This window comes from Chlorocebus sabaeus, chromosome 16 (assembly GCF_047675955.1).
Source record: "Chlorocebus sabaeus isolate Y175 chromosome 16, mChlSab1.0.hap1, whole genome shotgun sequence".
NCBI lineage: Eukaryota > Metazoa > Chordata > Mammalia > Primates > Cercopithecidae > Chlorocebus > Chlorocebus sabaeus.
In genome coordinates this window covers 4,432,205-4,451,635 of record NC_132919.1, presented here as the reverse complement: position 1 = coordinate 4,451,635, position 19,431 = coordinate 4,432,205, and the positions used below count along the sequence as shown (strand labels likewise).

Genomic DNA, 19,431 nt, shown 5'->3' with positions numbered 1-19,431 from the left:
AGCATCATCTTGTTAAAATGTAAATCAGATCCAAGCCTGACCCTGCATTAAACTCACCAGTGATTTCCCATCACCCTCAGAATGAAATCCTAGCCCGGGGGCCATGCAACCTTGCTTCTCGCCAGCCTCAGCCCCTCCAGCCCTGGACCTTTGTAAGTCGCAAGGCTTGGGATTTCGTCCCCTTAGATCCTTGCAGGAGTGCGGGGAAGCGGGGCCCTTCTTGTCACTCAGCTCTCATCCCAAATGCCACTTCCTCACAGAGGCCTCCCCTGACCAACCCCTCAAATCATTATTGTAGACCCTATTTAATAGTAATTAGCCGTGTTTTTAACGGGTGATGTATTCACGTTCCAGCGTTTAAAAAGCTTCTGCAATTAGAATTGCATTTCTAATTCTCTTCATAATTATGACCCTTTTTAATGCATTTGGCTCCGTGTTCCTCCACGAGAGCAGCGGCTTTGTTCCAACCGCCTAGCACGGAACGCAGCAGGAGACCAGTAATTGTTGAATGGCTCAACGTTCGGAGCGCAGGGGCCGATCTGGGACGAGGCGGATCGATGTGCTACACCTCGGTTTGTTTCCGAGATGGGCCCTCAGCAATGCTCCAAAGGGGCAGATGCCACAGCCGCCATGGAAGTACGGGTGTGAGCAGAAGACTGGGAATGACCACGCGCCGCTCAGCTAGGGACTTCCGCTCAGAGCTAAGGCGGAAACGCCGCTTTCCCTGGCCCCGCCCCTGCCCCGCCTTCCTGGGGGTCATCCGCCCCGGCCCCGCCCCTCTTGGTGGCCCCGCCCCTCTTGGTTCCCCCGCCCCTCCAGGTTCTTCCGCCTCCGCGCCGACACTACCGGTGCGCATGCGCCATGCCCTGACCTGGAAGCTGCTGGGCCCGGGGCACACGTGTTTTCTGTTTCGGTGAGTGTGGCGGGGATGGGGAGCAGGGAACTCGCCAAGCCGCTGTCTCCTGGAGAGACGACGCAGACTGGCGCCCGGCCTGCCGACCGCCATGGCCTATTGAAGCACAGCCGCGAGTTCTTAGACTTCTTCTGGGACATTGCGAAGCCTGAGCAGGAGACGCGACTTGCGGCCACGGAGAAGCTGCTGGAGTATCTGCGCGGCAGGCCGAAGGTGGAGTGGCGGGGTCTGGGGCAGGGGCCGCGCATATCCCGGCAAGGAAGCGGCGGCGGGCCAGGGATTTGGGACGGGGGGCACATGGTCGCGAACCTGTATGCCAAGGTGCGCGGGGGCGTGCACCTTGTTTCACCATTGAACACGAGGGTCGCTTGGTTCTGCAGGGGTCCGAGATGAAATATGCCCTGAAGCGCCTAATCACCGGACTCGGGGTTTCGCGAGAAACAGCCCGGCCCTGCTACAGTTTGGCCCTGGCACAGGTGAGCTGGTGCTCCTGGCAGGATCCCAGCCATCCAGGTCAAAATGGTGGGGTGTGAGGAGGGCAGGTGTGGTGTATCAGCTGCGGCGGAGGGGCAGCCTGAGAGAGAGAGGTAGGGAGTGGCAGAGTTGATTGGAGGCCAACCTGAGGGAGGTCTCCTTACATGAAGGTGGAGAAAGGGTGAGCAATGCCTGGCCAGGTTTTCTATTTGGTGCTTGGGTTGCCCAGCCTCTTAGGTACACTTGCTGGGAGCGGTGCAGCGGGGTGGGCTCCCTTTGGCCTGCAAAGGCATTCAGCTAATTGCAGTAGACCACTCTCTGAGGAGCCTTGACAAGGGGAAGAACAATAAAGACCCAGGCCTGCAGGATCAGCCTGAGGGGAGCTCAGACCAGGTGTGGAGAGATAGACCCAGTGGCTGAGAATTTCAGACGAACAATCTAGGGGCTATAGAAGGTACTTTTGTGCTGGGCATTGTGGCTCATGCCTGTAATTTCAGCACTTTGGGAGGCCGAGGTGAGCGGATCACCTGAGGTCAGGAGTTCAAGACCAGCCTGGCCAACATGGTGAAGCCCTGTCTCTACTACAAATACAAAAATTAGCTGGACGTGGTGGCGTGCGCCTGTAATCCCAGCTATCCAGGAGGCTGAGGCAGCAGAATCACTGGAACCCAGGAGGCAGAGGCTGCAGTGAGCCGAGATCACGCCACCGTACTCCAGCCTGGGCGACAGGACAACACTCCATCTCAAAAAAAAAAAAAAGAAAACAACAAAAATTAGCTGGGCGTAGTGGTGGGTGTCTGTAATCCCAGCTACTCAGGAGGCTGAGACAGGAGAATTGCTTGAACCCAGGAGGTGGAGATTGCAGTGAACCGAGATCGCACCACTGCACTCCAGCCTGGGCAACAGAGCGAGACTCCATCTCATAAAGTACTTTCAGAAGCCCTGGTGGAGATAGAGCAGGGGGATGAGACTTGGTTCCATGTGAGCAGCTCCAGAGGCGTCCTTGGTGTGGGACTAGGGACCTGAGGCTTCTTGGGAGAAGTTGAAAGGGGAAAGGAGGTTAAGCTTTGTGAAGATGTAGCTGGGCCACTCTCCTGAACCCCTCTTCCTCCTGCCACACAACTGCTGGCAGCTGTTACAGTCTTTCGAAGACCTCCCCTTGTGCAGCATCTTGCAGCAGATACAAGAAAAATATGACCTGCATCAGGTGAAGAAGGTAAGTGGATCCAGGGACGTCAGCAGCCCCAGGGGTGGGAGGCTTGGGGAATGGGGAGTCCCAGGGCCCCTCATGCCTGTGCCCGGAATCCTTCTCTAGACAATGCTGAGACCTGCTCTCTTTGCAAACCTGTTCGGAGTACTTGCCCTCTTTCAGTCAGGCCGGCTGGTGAAGGTAAGAGCTTTGGAGGGACTGGGGGAATGTAGGCTGACTTGGAATGGGTAGGGGACAGTAGTGTGCCCTGCTCATACCCTCTGTCCTTCTGTGGGGACCAGGACCAAGAGGCCCTGATGAAGTCGGTGAAGCTGCTGCAGGCCCTGGCCCAGTACCAAAACCACTTGCAGGAGCAGCCCCGGAAGGCCCTGGTGGACATCCTCTCCGAGGTACGAGCTCACCAGCTGTGCGGGCTCGGCCAACACTTCCTGTTACAGAGACATCAAGGGAGCTTGGATGAGAGTCAGGAACAGCACTGTTCCATAGAAATACAGAGATGTATAATTTGAAGTGTTTCAGTGATTTTGTCGAAAAGGTAAAAAGAAACAGGTGTCATTTAGTAACATTTTACTTCGTCTGGTATATCTAAAATATTACTGCAATATGCATTGGTATAAAAAACTGTTGAGGTATCTTACACGCTTTTTTTTTTTTTGAGATGGAGTCTCACTCTGTCGCCTAGGCTAGAGTGTAGTGACGCGATCTCAGCTCACTGCAAGCTCCGCCTCCCGAGTTCATGCCATTCTCCTGCCTCAGCCTCTGAGTAGCTGGGACTACAGGTGCCTGCCACCACGCCCACCTAATTTTTTTTGTATTTTAGTAGAGATGGGGTTTCACCGTGTTAGCCAGGATGGTCTCGATCTCCTGACCTTGTGATCCGCCCATCTCGGCCTTCCAAAGTACTGGGATTACAGGCGTGAGCCACCGGGCCCAGCCTCTTACACACTTTTTGTCAGGTCGTCTCCAAAATCCAGTGTGTATTTTACACTTAGGCACATGCCAGTTCAGATTGGCCACCTTTGAAGCGCTCAGCAGCCCCGTGTGGCTGTGACTACTGTATTGGGCAGTGCAACTCCAGACCTGTGCCTGGCACGTCGCAAATATATAAAACGTTTGCCTTGTTATCCTGGTCAAGGCTGGCCCCTCATGGGCCTCCACTGCCCGACTTGGGAAGGTAGCACCTAGGCCCTTTTGCCACTGAAGAGAAAGGCAGGGGCTGGCAGGTCCCAGGCCGGGGCTCACTGTGCAGTCTTGACCTCAGAGCCAGAAGGACCTGAATTTGAATCCCAGCTCTCCACCCAGGGCTCCTTGTGTATGAAATGAGCTAGTCCTCTGAAATTCTAAAAAAAAAAAAGAAAAAAGGGAATAATTAAAAGGGTAGCTCTGACTGGGCACGGTGGCCCACGCCTATAATCCCAAAACTTTGGGAGGTGAAGGTGGGCGGATCACTTGAGGTCAGGAGTTCGAGACCAGCCTGGCCAACATGGTGAAACACTGTCTCTACTAAACATACAAAAATTAGCTCGGTGTGATTGTGCACACCTTTAATCCCAGCTGAGGCAAGAGAATTGCTTGAACCTGGGAGGCGGAGGTTGCAGTGAGCCAAGATCACACCATTGCACTCAGCCTGGGCAGCAAAGTGAGACTCTGTCTCAAAAAAAAAAAAAAAAAAAGCAGCTACCTCTGGGCCTGTTAGCATCAGTGGGATGCTTGTCAAAAACCCAGCTGCCTGGGAATTTGAGTTTTGTTAGCAAATATCCTCTGATGACTCTGGTGCCTCACCTGGTGGCCCTGTGTCAGGAGCCTGGCAGGTAGAACGGGAGCCACCCAGCTCACCCCGCAGAGGAAGCCACCATTTCTTTATCTCTCCATCCTTAGGTCTCAGTGGCTACATTGCAGGAGATCCTGCCAGAGGTCCTTAAAGCCGACTTGAATACAATACTCAGCTCCCCCGAACAGCTGGAGCTCTTCCTCCTGGCCCAGCAGAAGGTGCCCTCCAAGCTCAAGAAGCTGGTGGGATCCGTGAACCTATTCTCGGATGAGAATGTTCCCAGGTGTGACGGAGGTGGGCGGATTTGCCCTCCCTGGGGCTGTGGGACTGCATCTGGCCAGGCCCAGATTTGCCATGTGGCCTGGGGGTGTCCTGGCTGCTCTTGGAACCCTGGCCCTTGCCCGTGAGGCGAGTGTTCCCTCAGTCCCTTGCTCTCCGCAGGCTGGTGAATGTGCTGAAGATGGCTGCCTCCTTCGTGAAGAAGGACCGCAAACTGCCCGCCATGGCTCTGGACCTGCTCCGCCTAGCGCTCAAAGAAGACAAGTTCCCACGGTTCTGGAAGGAGGTGGTGGAACAAGGGTTGCTGAAGATGCAGTTCTGGCCAGCCAGGTGCTTGTTGTGGCACGTGTCCTCTCTCGGCCCCCTTCCCGGTCTGTGAAGTGGGGCTGGGCCACCAGTCCTGAGGTCCCCACCAGGGGTGCCAAGGGCTCTGACCAGGCTGTGTCCCGCACCCCCTTAGCTACCTGTGTTTCCGCCTGCTGGGCGCAGCCCTGCCCCTACTGACCAAGGAGCAGCTGCAGCTGGTGTTGCGGGGAGACGTGATCCGCCATTATGGGGAGCACGTGTGCACTGCGAAGGTGGGTAACGCCCGTGCAGCTCGACACTTCCAGAAAGGCTAGACAGGGAGCTCTCCCTGCCAAGAAGGGGAGCAGGGCACCTCGGGGGCTTGGCCACGGGTGTTCCCTTCGTCTGGGTAGTGAGCTGCCTGAACCCCTTCCCCTCGGACAGATTTGAGTTTTTGAGTTGGAGTTTCGCTCTTGTCGCCCAGGCTGGAGTACAGTGGTGTGATCTGGGCTCACCGCAACCTCCGCCTCCCAGGTTCAAGCGATTCTCCTGACTCAGCCTCCTGAGTAGCTGCGATTACAGGTGCCCACTACCACGCCCAGCTAATTTTTGTCTTTTCGGTAGAGATGGGGTTTTGCCATGTTGGCCAGGCTGGTCTTGAACTCCTGACCTTAGGTGATCCACCCGCCTCGGCCTCCCAAAGTGCCGGCATTACAGACGTGAGCCACCATGCCCGGCTTCCCTCTGATGGTTTTGTAAGGTCAGGCCCTTCTGCCAGCAGGCCCCTCATGGGCGTGGATAGCCAGTGGGCTGTTCAGACCTCCTTCGCTCCAACCCATGCTGCAGTGATGAGAACAGTCGTCATGACCGTGTTTGGGCACCAGTGAGCCTGGTGCCCAGTAAGTGCTGCTGGGTTTACTGTTCTCACCAGCTCATTTTATGTTTGCAACGAGTTTCAGAGAGCTGTCATTCTGGGTGAGGGGGCAGACTTGAAGTATCAGGCAGTGGTTAAGAGTTTGGGTTGGACCGTGGTGCACACTTGGAGTCCCAGTTACTCAGGAGGCTGAGGTGGGAGGATCCCTTGAACCCAGGATTTCGAGGCTGCAGTGAGCCATGATCGTGGCACTGCACTCTGGGGATACAATTCTAAAAAATTAAAAGGAAAACAGCTTGGGCCGTGAAGCCAGACATTACCCACTGGGAGGGTTTTTGTGTCTCACTTTATTCACCTACACAATGATAATATTGGCCGACTGCAAAGGGTTGCTAAAATGCTAAGCTGCCACACAAAATGTGGGGTGTGGGTTCTGGCGCTGAGGAAGCACCTGAAAGGCGGTGGTTTTTGGTCCCGAAGATGACGCAGCTAGGAATTAGCAGCATGGGCTTTGAACCCAGGTCAGTCTCGCCTCAACCCACCCTGCCCTGCGTGGAGCCAGAAAACAGACCATCCCCATCCAGCAAGGCAGAAAGAGGGGCCTTCTGGGGCCGGAGGTGGTGAAACTGGGACAGTCAGACCCGGAGAGGCCTTGACGCCAGACAAAAGCACTGGGGTGACAGGGAACAGTTGCAGGTTCAGGCTCAGCCTAGCTGTGTTTGACGCGAGGTTTCCGGGCCTTGGTTTAACCTGTAGCGGGTGTAAGCCTGGTGGGTTGTTGGGCTATTGACCGCCTGCCCCCTGGGCTGGTGGGCTCAGCGCCATGCCTAACTTCTTGCAGCTCCCAAAGCAGTTCAAGTTTGCCCCAGAGATGGAGGATTACGTGGGCACCTTCCTAGAGGGGTGCCAGGATGACCCTGAGCGGCAGCTGGCGGTGCTAGTGGCCTTCTCATCCGTCACCAACCAAGGCCTCCCTGTCACGCCTACGTTCTGGCGGGTCGTGCGGTTCCTGAGCCCTCCGGCCCTGCAGGGCTATGTGGCCTGGCTGCGGGACATGTTTCTCCAGCCAGACCTGGACTCCTTGGTTGACTTCAGCACCAACAACCAGAAGAAAGCCCAGGACGCATCGCTGCACATGTGAGTGGACCTTGGGGAAGGACCCCTAACTTAGGAGTTAGCTTCCTAGGCCTGCAGAGCCCAGCAACCCTAGCCCGCCCTCCACAGTGTCCTGGCTCTAAACCGTGAGAGGAGAGAGGGGAAGAGCCTGAGCTCTCATATGAGGCCTCAGTGTGCTTGTGTGGTCGCACACTGGTGATTGGGATGGGGAGATCTTGGATTCCTGAGATCAGGCAAAGGAATGTCCTGTTTTTGCTAGTTCTTCTGAGACAGAGTCTCACTGTGTGGCCCAAGCTGGAAGGCAGTGGCAGGTGATCTCAGCTCACTGCAATTTCTGCCTCCCAGGTTCAAGTGATCAAGCGATTCTCTGCCACAGCCTCTCCCATAGCTGGGATTACAGGCACCCGCCACCACACCCAGCTAATTTTTCTATTTTTAGTGGAGATGGGTTTCACCGTGTTGGCCAGGCTGGTCTCGAACTCCTGACCTCAAGTGATCCACCTGCCTTGGCCTCCCAAAGTACTGGGATTGCAGGTGTGAGCCACTGGGCCCAGCCTGTTTTTGCCAGTTCTAAGTGGCTTACATGACCTCACCTTCTGCCCTGCTAGGCCTGAGCGAGCTGTGTTCCGGCTGAGGAAATGGATCATCTTTCGATTGGTGAGCATTGTGGACAGCCTGCACCTGGAGATGGAGGAGGCCTTGACTGCACAGGTGGCCAGGTACGTACGAGATGTGCTGGAGCCCCAGCTTCCCATGGGCGTGTGGCCAAGGAACGGGGCCCCTTAACTCGTCCTAGTTTGCATCCCCTGGAGCCAGAAGCCTTTGGGTTGGGTCATCAGTGGGGAACAGGCACAAGGGGACTTGGGAATTCCTTAGGAACCCGTGAAGGGAAGGGGCCCAGGAGGCATCCCAGCTGCAGGGGCCTAAAAGGTTCAGGTGTGCTCTGCGCGCCCTGCAGGCAGCTTTTGCACGTGGGAGCTGTCAGGGAAGCCTCTGCCCACGCCTGCCTCGTCTGTGCCTGTGCAGAGCCGGGTGCTCGTATCACCCTCAACAGTCACGGTTGCAAGAGAGGGCTGCACTGGCCCCATGTCTGCGGGGGCAGCGACGTGACTTGGCTATGACCACACAGCCTCCCATCTCTTGGTTTCTTGGGAGGGGCACTGATTCTCTCTCGCCAGCTCGGGTTAAGCTGCGTTCAGCTGGGGATCCAGACCAGAGAAACGGCCCCTTCCCATCCTAGCCCAGCCCAGCCACCTCCAGCCTTGCCCGTCAGGGCCCTGAGGACTGTGCCCAGAGCAGAAGGGCTCCCCCTCCTCCTCCTGGCCTCGTACGCTCGGTGGTGCCATCCAAGGAGGGGAGCCTGTAAAACCAATGGCAGTGAATGGTGATGGCTGCTCTCCCACCCTCCCCAGGTTTTGTTTGTTCCATGCGTTCTTTGTCACAAAGAAGCCCACATCCCAGATCCCCGAGACAAAGCAGCTGTTCTCCTTCCCTTTGGAAAGCCAGGCCCGAGAGGCTGCTAGCAGTGCCTTCTTCAGGTGAGTCTTGGGCAGCCCAGGAGAGGCCCGAGGGTGGGAAGGCCTTGAGGATGCCTCCCTCCAGCTCCCCCAAGCTGGGAACAACGGCAGAGGTCCCGGGAGTTCTAGTAGGTCCTGTAGAGGTGGGAGACTGAGCCCGGGGGAGGGCGGAGGGAGGCGGCTACATTCACTTGTCCGGTCTGGTGACCCCAAGCCCCACCCCTCGGCCAGTCTGCTGCAGACCCTCAGCATGCAGTTGAAGCAGGCCACGGACCAGACTCGGGGTGGGCAGCCCTGGACCTACCACCTGGTGCAGTTCGCAGACCTGCTGTTGAATCACAGCCACAACGTGACCCCCGTGACACCCTTCAGTGCGCAGCAGCGCCAGGCCTGGGACCGGTGAGCACGCGGGATTTCCAGGGGACGGGCAGGACGCTGCCGTCTGACTGGCACAGGGGCCTGGGAATCCGCCTGTCTCCCCACAGGATGCTGCAGACTCTGAAGGAGCTGGAGGCCCACTCCTCAGAGGCCAGGGCCGCTGCCTTCCGGCACCTTCTGCTCCTCGTGGGCATCCACCTCCTCAAGGTACCGGGGCCTGGGAGGGAGGGACCGTGAGCCTGGGGTTCTGTGGCGCAATGGGCCCCCTACCGAGAGGCCTGAGGGCTGTGGGGGTGGCCAGGAGAGGCTCTGGGGGAGTTAAGTTGGGAGGTGTTTGAAGCCAGCCTCGTCACAGTGGAAACGTCGCTCCGGCCAGTTAGCGGCACTAGCCAGTGTCCTCGGCTCTCCGTGCGGGGTCTCTCGTAATCCCCACAGCTTTGAGGCAGCCGCCACCTCTCCATGTTTGACGTGGAGAAACTGAGACTCTGACTCAGAGGCAAAGTAGCTTGCCCTGTACCCCCAGCTGTGGGAACACCTTCTGGCGACGGGCTCTCTAGAACCACGGAGTCTCCCTCTCGGTTCTTCCATCAAGAAGCCCTGACCACTTTCGAGGCTCAGTACCCTGATTTCTTTTGAGAGTTTTCTTCTGATAACATAGGAGGCCCTTCCTGGGGCTGCTTTGCGTCTTCTGTAGCCTGAGTAGGTGGGTCTCTCGCTTGCTCCCGTCTGGCCACTTGACTGTGGTTGTCTTACTTGCGAGCTTTGGTTATTCTGAGCCCAGCATGTGGATGAGCTGTTTGGAGAAAGGTTGGCCACGATGCCCCTTCTGATTCTTGGCGTCAGGCCTTTGATAGCAGGAGAGCCCTGGTGATTCTGGGACACATGGGGAACCTGTCCCCAGCCTTGGGATCTCTGAACTGGACTTGGCCAGAGGAGGCTGCAGTTTGCTGTGTTGGACCTTTAGATAAAATGTGCAGCTCTGGCCGGGCACGGTGGCTCACACCTGTCATCCCAGCACCTTGGGAGGCCGAGGCAGGTGATCACTTGAGGTCAGGAGTTCGAGACCAGCCTGGCCAACGTGGTGAAATCCCATCTCTACTAAAATACAAAAATTAGCCGGGCGTGGTGGCAGGTGCCTGTAATCCCAGCTGCTCGGGAGGGTGAGGCGGGAGAATTGCTTGAACCTGGGAGACGGAGGTTGCGGTGAACTGAGATGGCGCCACTGCACTCCAGCCTGGGTGACAGAGCAAGATTCCGTCTTAGAAAAAAATAAAAAGGTGCAGCCCAGAGAAGGACAGGGCCTTGCCTGGGCACACAGCCTGGGAGCCAGAGAGCAATGACAAGGGCTTTGGGCTGCTTTGTCCCACCCTGGCCTAATGTTCAAGCTGCCCACTGCACTATGAGGGGCAAGTCTGTCTGTTAGGTGCCAAAGATCCCACAGTTTTCAAGAGCACCTCCTGCACGCGCACATGCGCACACCACACCTCCTCACTCGAGTCCAGGGTTATCCCCAGTCAGATGAGTTCAACGTAATTAGTTAAAACTAATGACTTTCAATTCAGTCTCATGCCAAGCCAAGCATGGAGGGAATACTCTAGAATTATGAACTGGGGGCTGGGGCTTGCTGGCTTCTCTGGGACGCTGACCATCCTTGTCAGGCTCTGCCTCTCTTGAGTGTCAAAGCGGGAGTGGGATGCCTTGTCCCCTGCAGGCTTTTGGATCCCGTAACTGCGTATTAGGTGTAAAAAGGCCCTCAACTAGCCAGGCGCGGTGGCTCACACCTATAATCCCAGTACTTTGGGAGGCCGAGGTGGGCGGTCACCTGAGGTCAGGAGTTCGAGACCATCCTGGCCAACATGGTGAAACCCCGTCTCTACTCAAAATACAAAAATTAGCTGGGCATGGTGGCGCATGCCTGTAATCCCAGCTACTTGGGAGGCTGAGGCCGGAGAATGACTTGAACTCGGGAGGCAGAGGTTGTGGTGAGCCGAGATCACACCACTGCACTCCAGCCTGGGCAATAGAGCGAGACTCCATCTCAAAAAAAAAAAAAAAACAAAAAAAAAACCCTCAGCTCTCGGGGTGTCCTGGGGTCCAGCTGGGGGCTTCCATTCTGGATTGTAGGGGTGACGGGCCAGGGGTTGGGGTGTTGAAGGCTTCTGATGCCACTGCTCCCATTTGGCCAGCCCCTCACCTGGCTTAGAAGGGCTGGGGACAGGGCCTGGCCCCAGTGTGTGTCCTGTCCTGCCATAGTCCCCTGCAGAGAGCTGTGACCTGCTGGGCGACATCCAGACCTGCATCAGGAAGAGCCTGGGAGAGAAGCCCCGCCGGAGCCGCACCAAGGCCATCGGTGGGTCCTTGGTCACGAGAGGGGCTGGAGTGGTGCAGTGGGGCCAGTGGTCCCCTGCCTGGGCTCAACCCCTCCCTCTTGTAGACCCCCAGGAGCCCCCTTGGGTAGAGGTGCTGGTGGAGATCCTGCTGGCCCTGTTGGCCCAGCCCAGCCACCTCATGCGCCAGGTGGCCCGGAGCATGTTTGGCCACATCTGCTCCCAGCTGACCCCGCGTGCCCTGCAGCTAATTGTGGATGTGAGTTCGGACCTTTGGGAAGGGACTGTGGGCTCACTGAGCAGCGAGCTGCACCGGGGTCGCCGCTTCAGCCTCCCGTGTCCCCACCTCCCCGCTGGGAGCCTGCGGCCGGTGGGAGGGGTCTCGGTGAGGCCCTGGCCTGGCCACCTCTCCTAGGCTCCATTTTCTTCTGGGAAATGGGGGCCTTTGGCCAACGCTGGGCCAGGCCTGGAGAGGAGGGTGGGGGCCGCAGATGGGTCAGCAGCTGGGACCCCTCCCCAGGTGTTGAACCCGGAGACCAGTGAGGATGAGGACCACGTGGTGGTGATGGACGATTCTGATGATCGGCGGCTGAAGGGTGCAGAGGTGCTGCTGGCGTGGGCCGGGTGGGGGCGGCGGGGAGTGGAACAATCGGAGAGGTGTGGGACGTGCCTGCCCCTACCACCCAGGACAAGAGCGAGGATGGGGAGGAGAACAGAAGCTCAGAGAGTGAAGAGGAGAGTGAGGGGGAAGAGAGCGAGGAGGAGGAGCGCGACGGGGACGTGGACCAGGGCTTCCGGGAGCAGCTGATGACCGTGCTGCAGGCTGGGAAGGCACTGGTGAGCGGGGGGCCGGGGAGGGCTCAGGTGTCCCCGTGTTGTGTGCCCGCCCGAGGCCAGGCTGACCGCTGGGCCTGTCCCTCAGGGTGGAGAGGACAGTGAGGATGAGGAAGAGCTTGGGGATGAGGCCATGATGGCCCTGGACCAGAGCCTCGCCAGCCTCTTTGCCGAGCAGAAGCTGCGTGTCCAGGCCCGGCGAGATGAGAAGAACAAGCTGCAGAAGGAGAAGGCGCTGCGGCGCGACTTCCAGATCCGGGTGAGCCTGGGGGTGGACCGCGCCCCCCCCACCCACCGCCTCCCTGTGTGCCCACCCACCGCCTCCCTGTGCGCCCACCCCCACCTCCCTGTGCACCCACCCCTGTGTTGCTGACCTGCTCTCCCGGCCACAGGTGCTGGACCTGGTGGAGGTGCTAGTGACCAAGCAGCCCGAGAACGCCCTGGTCCTGGAGCTGCTGGAGCCGCTGCTGAGCATCATCCGGCGCAGCCTGCGCAGCAGCAGCTCCAAACAGGAGCAGGACCTTCTGCACAAGACGGCGCGCATCTTCACGTGAGCACAGGGGGGCAGGGCGGGCGGGTGCGGCTGGCAGCCCCCAGGTGCAGGAGGGCCAGAGCTCTAGGCTTGCTGTCTGCACAGGAAGGAGAGAGCCTGGGCCCCCAGCTTGCAGGCTCCCCGCTCAGCCCCAGAGGCACATGTCACTCAGTGAATCCCACGGTCCTTATTTCATCCCCACGTTCTCCCGACACAGTGCCAGCAATGCCCTGGAGCTGGGGGCCATCCCTGCCCTTGACAGTCTCGAGTGGGGGTGGAGGGGGACAGTGAGAGCACCTGTGGCAGGGGACACCCAACCCAGTCGTCAGAGGTGTAGCGTGTGTGAGAGTTGGTCAGGCTGGGAGGCCTTGGGCAGGGCAGAAAGGGAGGAAGAGCATCCTGACGGGAGCCGGTCAGACATGCAGCTGGGAAGGTCAGGTGAGCAGCGAGGCCACGGGCCCCTGCACCCTCGCAGGCCCTGACCCTAGCGGTGCTGCGGCCGCGGAGGCATCATCAGCAAGAACACTGGCATGGGGAAGGGTCTGGGTCTGGTTTCCCTTTTCAGAAATGACTGGCAGCGCAGAGAAGGGTTTGGGAGGGGCCGTGCTGGAGGCAGGGGGCCCAGGAGGGAGGCGGGGCAGGCATGGGGGAGACAGGCAGGTGCCAGGTGGACCTGCCTGCAGAGCTCAGGTGCTGGGGAGGTGAAGGCCTGGGACCCGGCGCTGCATGCATAGTCTGGAGGGTGGGGAGTGTGACTGGCAGTGCATTCTTCCCAGCCCCAGGCCCGCCCAGGCCACGCCTTCTCAGATAGTTCTGCCAGTGTGCGTGGACAGTGTTCGTTGAGCATCCTGCCTCTTGTCCCATTGTGTCCCCACCCCTGCAGGGCCACACAGGGTTCTGAGCACACCAGCCCTTGTCTTACTTTACACAAGGCCAGGAGGCCACAGCCCCAGGAGAGACAAGTGTGGGCGGGAGGGGTGCCCCAGGCCGGTGGGTGGCCCTTGGTGCAGCCTCCACTCAGGGAGCTGTTCTGTTCTCCCCTGGGGTGCTCCACTCCCCCAACCACGCTGAGCCCACACGGCTTCCAAGCAGCCTGCAGGCGGCCCTGGGCCTGCCTCTGTGGCCTGTGTCTCCTCTGTCTTCTAGGTCTGTTTCCCCACCTGTAAAGTGGGACTTGGGCTGGCGCTGCTTGGCGGAGCAGGGTGGACCGAGAATGTTGTGACCAGCTCTCGTCCTCACCACCCACAGGCACCACCTGTGCCGTGCCCGGCGCTACTGCCACGACTTGGGCGAGCGCGCAGAGGCACTGCATGCCCAGGTGGAGCGGTTGGTGCAGCAGGCTGGCCGCCAGCCCGATTCCGCCACCGCCCTCTACCACTTCAATGCCTCTCTCTACCTGCTCCGGGTCTTGAAGGGCAGCACTGCCGAGGGCTGCGTGCGTGAGACACAGGAGAAGCAGAAAGCCAGCACTGACCCCAGCCCCGTGCCCACGGGCCCGCAGGTGAGCAGGGCCTGGCCCAGGAGCAGCCCCAGGAGCAGCCCCAGGCATTTCACAGCCAGGGAGGGGAGGCCGGGACTTCCCCAGGGCCCAACTCTCAGCCTGCTGAAGGGAGGCCAGGCTCTGCTCCCGTCCCAGGGACCCCTCTCCTGGCCTCACCCAGCCCTCTCTCGCCTGGCCTAGGCTGCCAGCTGCTTGGACTTGAACCTGGTGACCCAGGTGTACTCATCAGCGCTGAGCTCCTTCCTGACCAAGCGCAACAGCCCCCTCACAGTTCCCATGTTCCTCAGCCTCTTCTCCCGGCACCCGGTGAGTGTTGGGGCCTGCCCTGCTTACTCAGGGTCCCTGCTCAGCCCAGCCTGCACCTCACAGCCCGTGTCACTCCCCACCAGGTTCTCTGTAAGAGCCTTCTCCCCATCCTGGTCCAGCATGTCACAGGCCCAGTGCGGCCCCGCCATCAGGTAAGAGGCTTCCCAGCTCCCAGCCCAGGGCCTGTCTGAATTAGCCCACTTAACCCTCTTCTGACTGGATATTGTGAGGCCCCAGAGCGCTGCCCTGGTGAGCACGGGCACAGCTGTCCCTGCCCTACTGGCCTGACTGTGGTACACGCTCTCTGATGGGGGTGGCCGTACCCTGGCCCCTGCCACACCTTGAACACAGAAGAGCAGAGGGGGGCAGGGCCGGCCTCATTCCCGCAGCCACTGCTGCCTGTCCTGCCACACAGAGGACGCCCCTGGTAGTATCTGCTCAGGTGCCAGGGCTGTCGGGGGCAGGCTAGAGGAAGATGGCATTAAGCCAGTAATGGGCAGGAGTTGTCCCAACCTGAGGTCCCACCTCTGTCCAGCCGGGAGGTCTTGGTGTCCCCCACCTGCACATGAAGGCCTGGGAGCAGGTGGCCACAGAGCCCAGAGCAGCAGGCAGCCTCGCACGCTGCCCACGGCAGCGCCCGGCAGGCCCCGAGCCCTCAGGCGTCCCTGAGCCCTCAGGCGTCCCTGAGCCGTGCGCACCCAATGTGCCGAGGCTCCCACCACCCACCTTTGCCCAACCACAGGCCTGCCTGCTGCTCCAGAAGACCCTGTCCATGCGGGAGGTGAGGTCGTGCTTTGAGGACCCCGAGTGGAAGCAGCTGATGGGCCAGGTCCTAGCAAAGGTCACCGAGGGTAACAGCCGGGGGCGCCCCTTTCCCTACCCCCTCAGAGTCCATTCTCTGGGAGAGTTCTCCGATCTCTGGGAGAGAAGTGAGGATTGGAGCCTGAGTCGGGAGTGGGGGGAACTGGGGTTGTCCCAGGAGACGGTCCCTGCCTCTGGGCCCTAGTCCCAGCTGGGAAACAGAAAGGCTTTGAGCCGCTCTCCGGAGCGCCTCAGCCTGGCCACCCTTCCCTAGAACCTGCGCGTGCTGGGGGAGGCGCAGACCAAGGCGGAACACCAGCAGGCACTGTCCTCCCTGGAGCTGCTCAACGCTCTCTTCAGGACTTGCAAACAGGAGGTGAGGCAGGGGCCCAGCCTGGGGTCGTGTTGGGGTTCCTCTTGGGGCCTCGGGGTCCCCTGGGCAGCAGTGCCATGCCCAGGCTGGACTTCGGGGATGGGGGTCACGTGGGGAAATTTCGGAGCGCCTGGGCCAGGGCTCTGGCTTGTCATTTGGGCAGTTATCGAACCATGCATGGGTGAGTGACTTGGGAAGGGACTCTGCCACCCTGTCCTCCTCCTGCCGGGCGGGGTGAGAGGGTGTGGTGCTGTCACATCCACTGAGAAAGCCGAGAAGGGACTGGCAGGGCTGGAGACTGGAAGGGTTGGAGAACATCCAGGGTGGGCAGCCAGGTTTCCAGGCCTGGTGCAGGGGTGTGGGTGGCCATCAGGGCAGGGCCAGGAGGCAGCTGGAGGTGGCCATGTGGGTCCCCTGGTCTGGCCCAGAGGGCAGGGTTTGGGAACGTTCAGCATGGGTGCTAGCAGCCCTTGTGGAGGGGGAGCTTGCCACTGGTGTGCTGGCAGGCAGAGGCGGGGCCCGGGACGGGGCCTCGACACTGGTTGATAGTGAGGAAGTCGGGAGAGCAGGGCTCCTGGAAGCCAGCGGATTCCAACAATAACCCATTCAGGATGTGCAGGAAGGTGGCAGGGGTGGGTGGGGAAGGGCTTTGGCAGCCCTGTGGTGATGGAGTGATGGGGAGTTGGCCCTCTTGGAGGTGGGCAGGCCAGGGCCACTGCTGGAGGGGAGGACACCGAGACTCTGAGACCAGGCCTTCGGCTGTGGGAAGGACGAGAACCAACACCTGGGGTGCGTGTTTCCTCCCTCGGTGAGAGACACGGACGACGTAACAGGCAGGAGAGGCTGAGGCCCGGAAAGGGGCAGGGGTCACTGGTGAGGCAGCAGCAGGGCAAAGGTGGGAAGACTGGGAGCCCGGGAGAGGCCCTGCCCTCTGTGGCCCCCACAGCTCTGCCTTCCCACCCTCTGCAGAAGCTGACCTTAGACCTGACGGCGCTCCTGGGCGTGCTGCAGGGGCAACAGCAGAGCCTACAGCAGGGGCCACACTCCACCGGCTCCAGCCGCCTGCACGACCTCTACTGGCAGGCCATGAAAACCCTGGGAGTCCAGTAGGTTCTGGGAGGGGGACGCACACCTGGGCGGGGGCTGGGAACACCCGCACGCTGCTGCACATGTACGTGCTCAAGCGCATGCTCAGATGCGGGAGCCGTAGGCCTCTGGGGCCCCACAGGACCCAGGTGGAGGCGGCGGTGGCTGCTGCCCTCACTGGGCACCTTCTTTCCTTGCTCTCTTCCCTTCAGGCGCCCCAAGTTGGAAAAGAAGGGTGCCAAGGAGGTCCCCAGTGCCACCCAGAGCCCCATCAGCAAGAAGCGGAAGAAAAAGGGATTCTTGCCAGAGACAAAGAAGCGCAAGAAACGCAAGTCAGAGGATGGCACGCTAGCAGAGGATGGCACACCTGCAGCCACCGGCGGGAGCCAGCCCCCCAGCATGGGCAGGAAGAGGAGGAACAGGACAAAGGCCAAGGTCCCGGCCCAGGCAAACGGGACGCCTGCCACCAAGAGTCCAGCCCCTGGCACCCCCACTCTGAGCCCCAGCACCCCTGCCAAATCCCCAGAACTGCAGAAGAAAAGCCAGAAGCCGTCCCAGGTGAATGGAGCTCCCAGGTCCCCCGTGGAACCTGCAGGCCAAAAGCAGCATCAGAAGGCTCTTCCCAAAAAGGGGGTCTTGGGCAAATCACCACTGTCTGCGCCGGCACGGAGAAAGGCAAGGCTGTCTTTGGTCATCAGGAGTCCCAGCTTGCTTCAGAGCGGGGCCAAGAAGAAGAAAGCGCAGCTGAGGAAGGCGGGGAAGCCCTGAGCACAGGCACAGGCCACCCTTGGCCCCTGCCTCCATCTGTCTGAGACTCCTATTTTTTTTTTAACCGTGATTTAATAGGCAAGCTGCTTCTAAGGCGCTGGCTCTGCCACTGGGGAGGGTGTCTGTGGCCACCTGCCCAGGCAAGCACAGCCTAAGCCATTCCTGCAGGGGTCCCAGGGTGCAGAGACCTCCCCATCCCGGTTCTGGGCTGGGACCTTGGCTCCAGGGCCATGTCCAGGGCTCTGGTGTTCGCCTGGGTGGGTGCAGGTTGACGCATTGGCTGCAGGCTAGGTACAGGTGTGACCATCACTTCTGCCTGCCACCCCGCCCCCCCCACCTCCAGGCCTTTCTGCTGTGAGGGAGCCACCAGGGAGTGATTTAAATAGGTTTATTCATTTACAAGAGGAATATATTTGGCTTCTCTCTTAAGACTCTGAGATTCACAATCAGCAGCCCTAAAAAATAAAGGAGCAGTTTGGCTTCCGGAAGGAAGAGGAGGCAACACTCGGACCTGGTTCTTGTACAACAAGAAAACATCGCTGGGGCCCCGCTGAGGCTGAGGCTGGAGTGGGGGTGGAGGCTGGTCTTTGGGGGATACCACCCCCACCCCATCCTCTTGTCAGACCCCCAGGGTACCCCAGAGCTTGGTGGGTGGGTGTTCCACTAGCTTACACACCACTGAAGCCACAGCCAGCCAGTAACTAAGGGGCAAGAAGAGCATTGTCCAAGCCGGCTCTTGGGGTCTCCTGTTGGCCACAAGGGCCCCCCGCACCAGAACCCCCTTGATTGCAGCAGATGCACAGGGAGTGTGTGACGCAGGAGGTAAGCTCCCCCAAAGCGGGTTGGGGCTGGTGTGAAGTTGGCAGCCGCATCCTGGTGTATGCACGGATGGGACGTGGGTGATCGAAGGCCTGGCCCCCAGGGTCATTTGGTGGAATACCAGCGGGTAGGGGCTGGCGTCTCCCGGGGGCCTCGGCCTCAGCTCTGGGGCAGGAAGCTTTGTGGATAGCTGCTTCCTCCGGCAGCCGGAGCCCTGGCTACTGCCCCACGGATTCTGGGAATGGTCTCCTGGGCCCTGCCCCTGGAAAAGGCTTGGCTCAGCCTCAGGGAGGGAGTGGGTTCCTGGCTTGGGGGGTGGTGGCAGGGAGAGGAGCCCTGCAGAGGTGGGCTGGTGTGTCCCTCCTAGAGCCCTCGAGCCTGGGGGCACAGGTGGTGTACAGCTGAGCCAGGGCCTTCACCCCTGGTGATGCCAGCTTGTCAGAACAGTCCCCATCTGGGACCTCCAGGCTAGGAGCCAACCCGAGATAGTGTGTCCTCCAGAGAGACCAGCCAGGCCAGGGAGTACCCAGCCACTTGGGTGCCCAGCTTCAGTTGCCAGGTTGAGTCCGATATCCTCGAGGTCCGAGGCCCAGCTGAGAAGCAGTGGTCCCGCACACCAGGCCCTTATGTGAGCCTCAAAGCCGGGACTGCCGCCCTGAGCCCTGGGCCACCTGCTGTCTGTAAGGTCCAGGGTCTGTCGAGTCTTCAAAGCTGCAGATCCTGCTTTGCCCAGCAAGTTGTGTGGGAAAGTCCAGCCCCCTGGCCCTTTGTTCCAGGGAGGGCAGGGACTTGCCCAAGATCACATAAGCTGGTGGCAGGCCAGGCTCTCCCCGGACACCCACTTGGGGCTGTCTTCTTTCTTGGCCCCAGGGGCCCTGCAGCCCAAACCTAGGGCTGGGAATCTGTCCAACCACGTGGCTCCAACACACACATCCTTCCAGGGTAACTGAGGACACAGCCTCTTCTTGATGCCAGGGCCACTCAGCAGGCCCCGGCCAGAGAGGGGGGATGCCCAGCCGTGGATCACACACAAAGCTTTGGGGCAGCCCAGCCGGTCCCGGACGCTGTAGGACACCTCCCGGACGAGGTGGGAATGTGAGTTCTTCATTGTCCCAATGGCACCTGGGGAAAGGGGTGTTAGGTCAGAAGTGGGGCTTAGTGAGGCCTATTCCAGGGCTGCCCACCTTCCTTCCCTTTTCTTGCTGTTTGGAGACGCAGGCCTTCCCCTGGACTTGGGGCTGTGACCCTGGCTCTGGTGCTGCTGGGA

At 59.9% G+C, this 19,431-nt stretch overlaps 2 protein-coding genes across 3 annotated transcripts in view; one reads left to right on the top strand and one right to left on the bottom strand.

The window, feature by feature from the left end:
* The first annotated feature begins 855 nt into the window (after positions 1 to 855).
* MYBBP1A (MYB binding protein 1a) lies at positions 856 to 17,847 on the top strand. Its single transcript, XM_008009916.3, has 26 exons — positions 856 to 1,126; positions 1,294 to 1,389; positions 2,520 to 2,603; positions 2,703 to 2,777; positions 2,879 to 2,986; positions 4,476 to 4,651; positions 4,810 to 4,977; positions 5,108 to 5,225; positions 6,648 to 6,943; positions 7,531 to 7,641; positions 8,335 to 8,460; positions 8,671 to 8,838; positions 8,925 to 9,024; positions 11,071 to 11,167; positions 11,252 to 11,403; positions 11,665 to 11,748; positions 11,832 to 11,981; positions 12,067 to 12,237; positions 12,371 to 12,528; positions 13,759 to 14,011; positions 14,192 to 14,317; positions 14,401 to 14,469; positions 15,060 to 15,167; positions 15,393 to 15,494; positions 16,461 to 16,597; positions 16,790 to 17,847. The coding sequence occupies exons 1-26, from the start codon at positions 929 to 931 to the stop codon at positions 17,343 to 17,345; spliced, it is 3,987 nt and encodes a 1,328-aa protein (XP_008008107.3). The 5' UTR covers positions 856 to 928; the 3' UTR covers positions 17,346 to 17,847.
* The window catches only part of SPNS2 (SPNS lysolipid transporter 2, sphingosine-1-phosphate), a 41,332-nt gene continuing 39,620 nt past the window's right edge, over positions 17,720 to 19,431 (bottom strand). The window contains exon 13 of one of the 2 annotated variants that reach the window (XM_008009918.3): positions 17,720 to 19,286. The gene's annotated coding sequence lies outside the window, so the exon portion shown is untranslated. The remainder of the gene's footprint in view (positions 19,287 to 19,431) is intronic. The other variant, XR_005236749.2, reaches the window with a different exon arrangement.

Coding starts and splice junctions, on each gene's coding strand:
- MYBBP1A (XM_008009916.3), top strand. CDS start 929: ATGGGGAGCAGGGAACTCGCCAAGCCGCTGTCTCCTGGAGAGACGACG. Junction 11,168..11,251: donor GAGCCGCACCAAGGCCATCG/GTGGGTCCTTGG, acceptor TCCCTCTTGTAG/ACCCCCAGGAGCCCCCTTGG. Junction 11,982..12,066: donor TGCAGGCTGGGAAGGCACTG/GTGAGCGGGGGG, acceptor CCTGTCCCTCAG/GGTGGAGAGGACAGTGAGGA.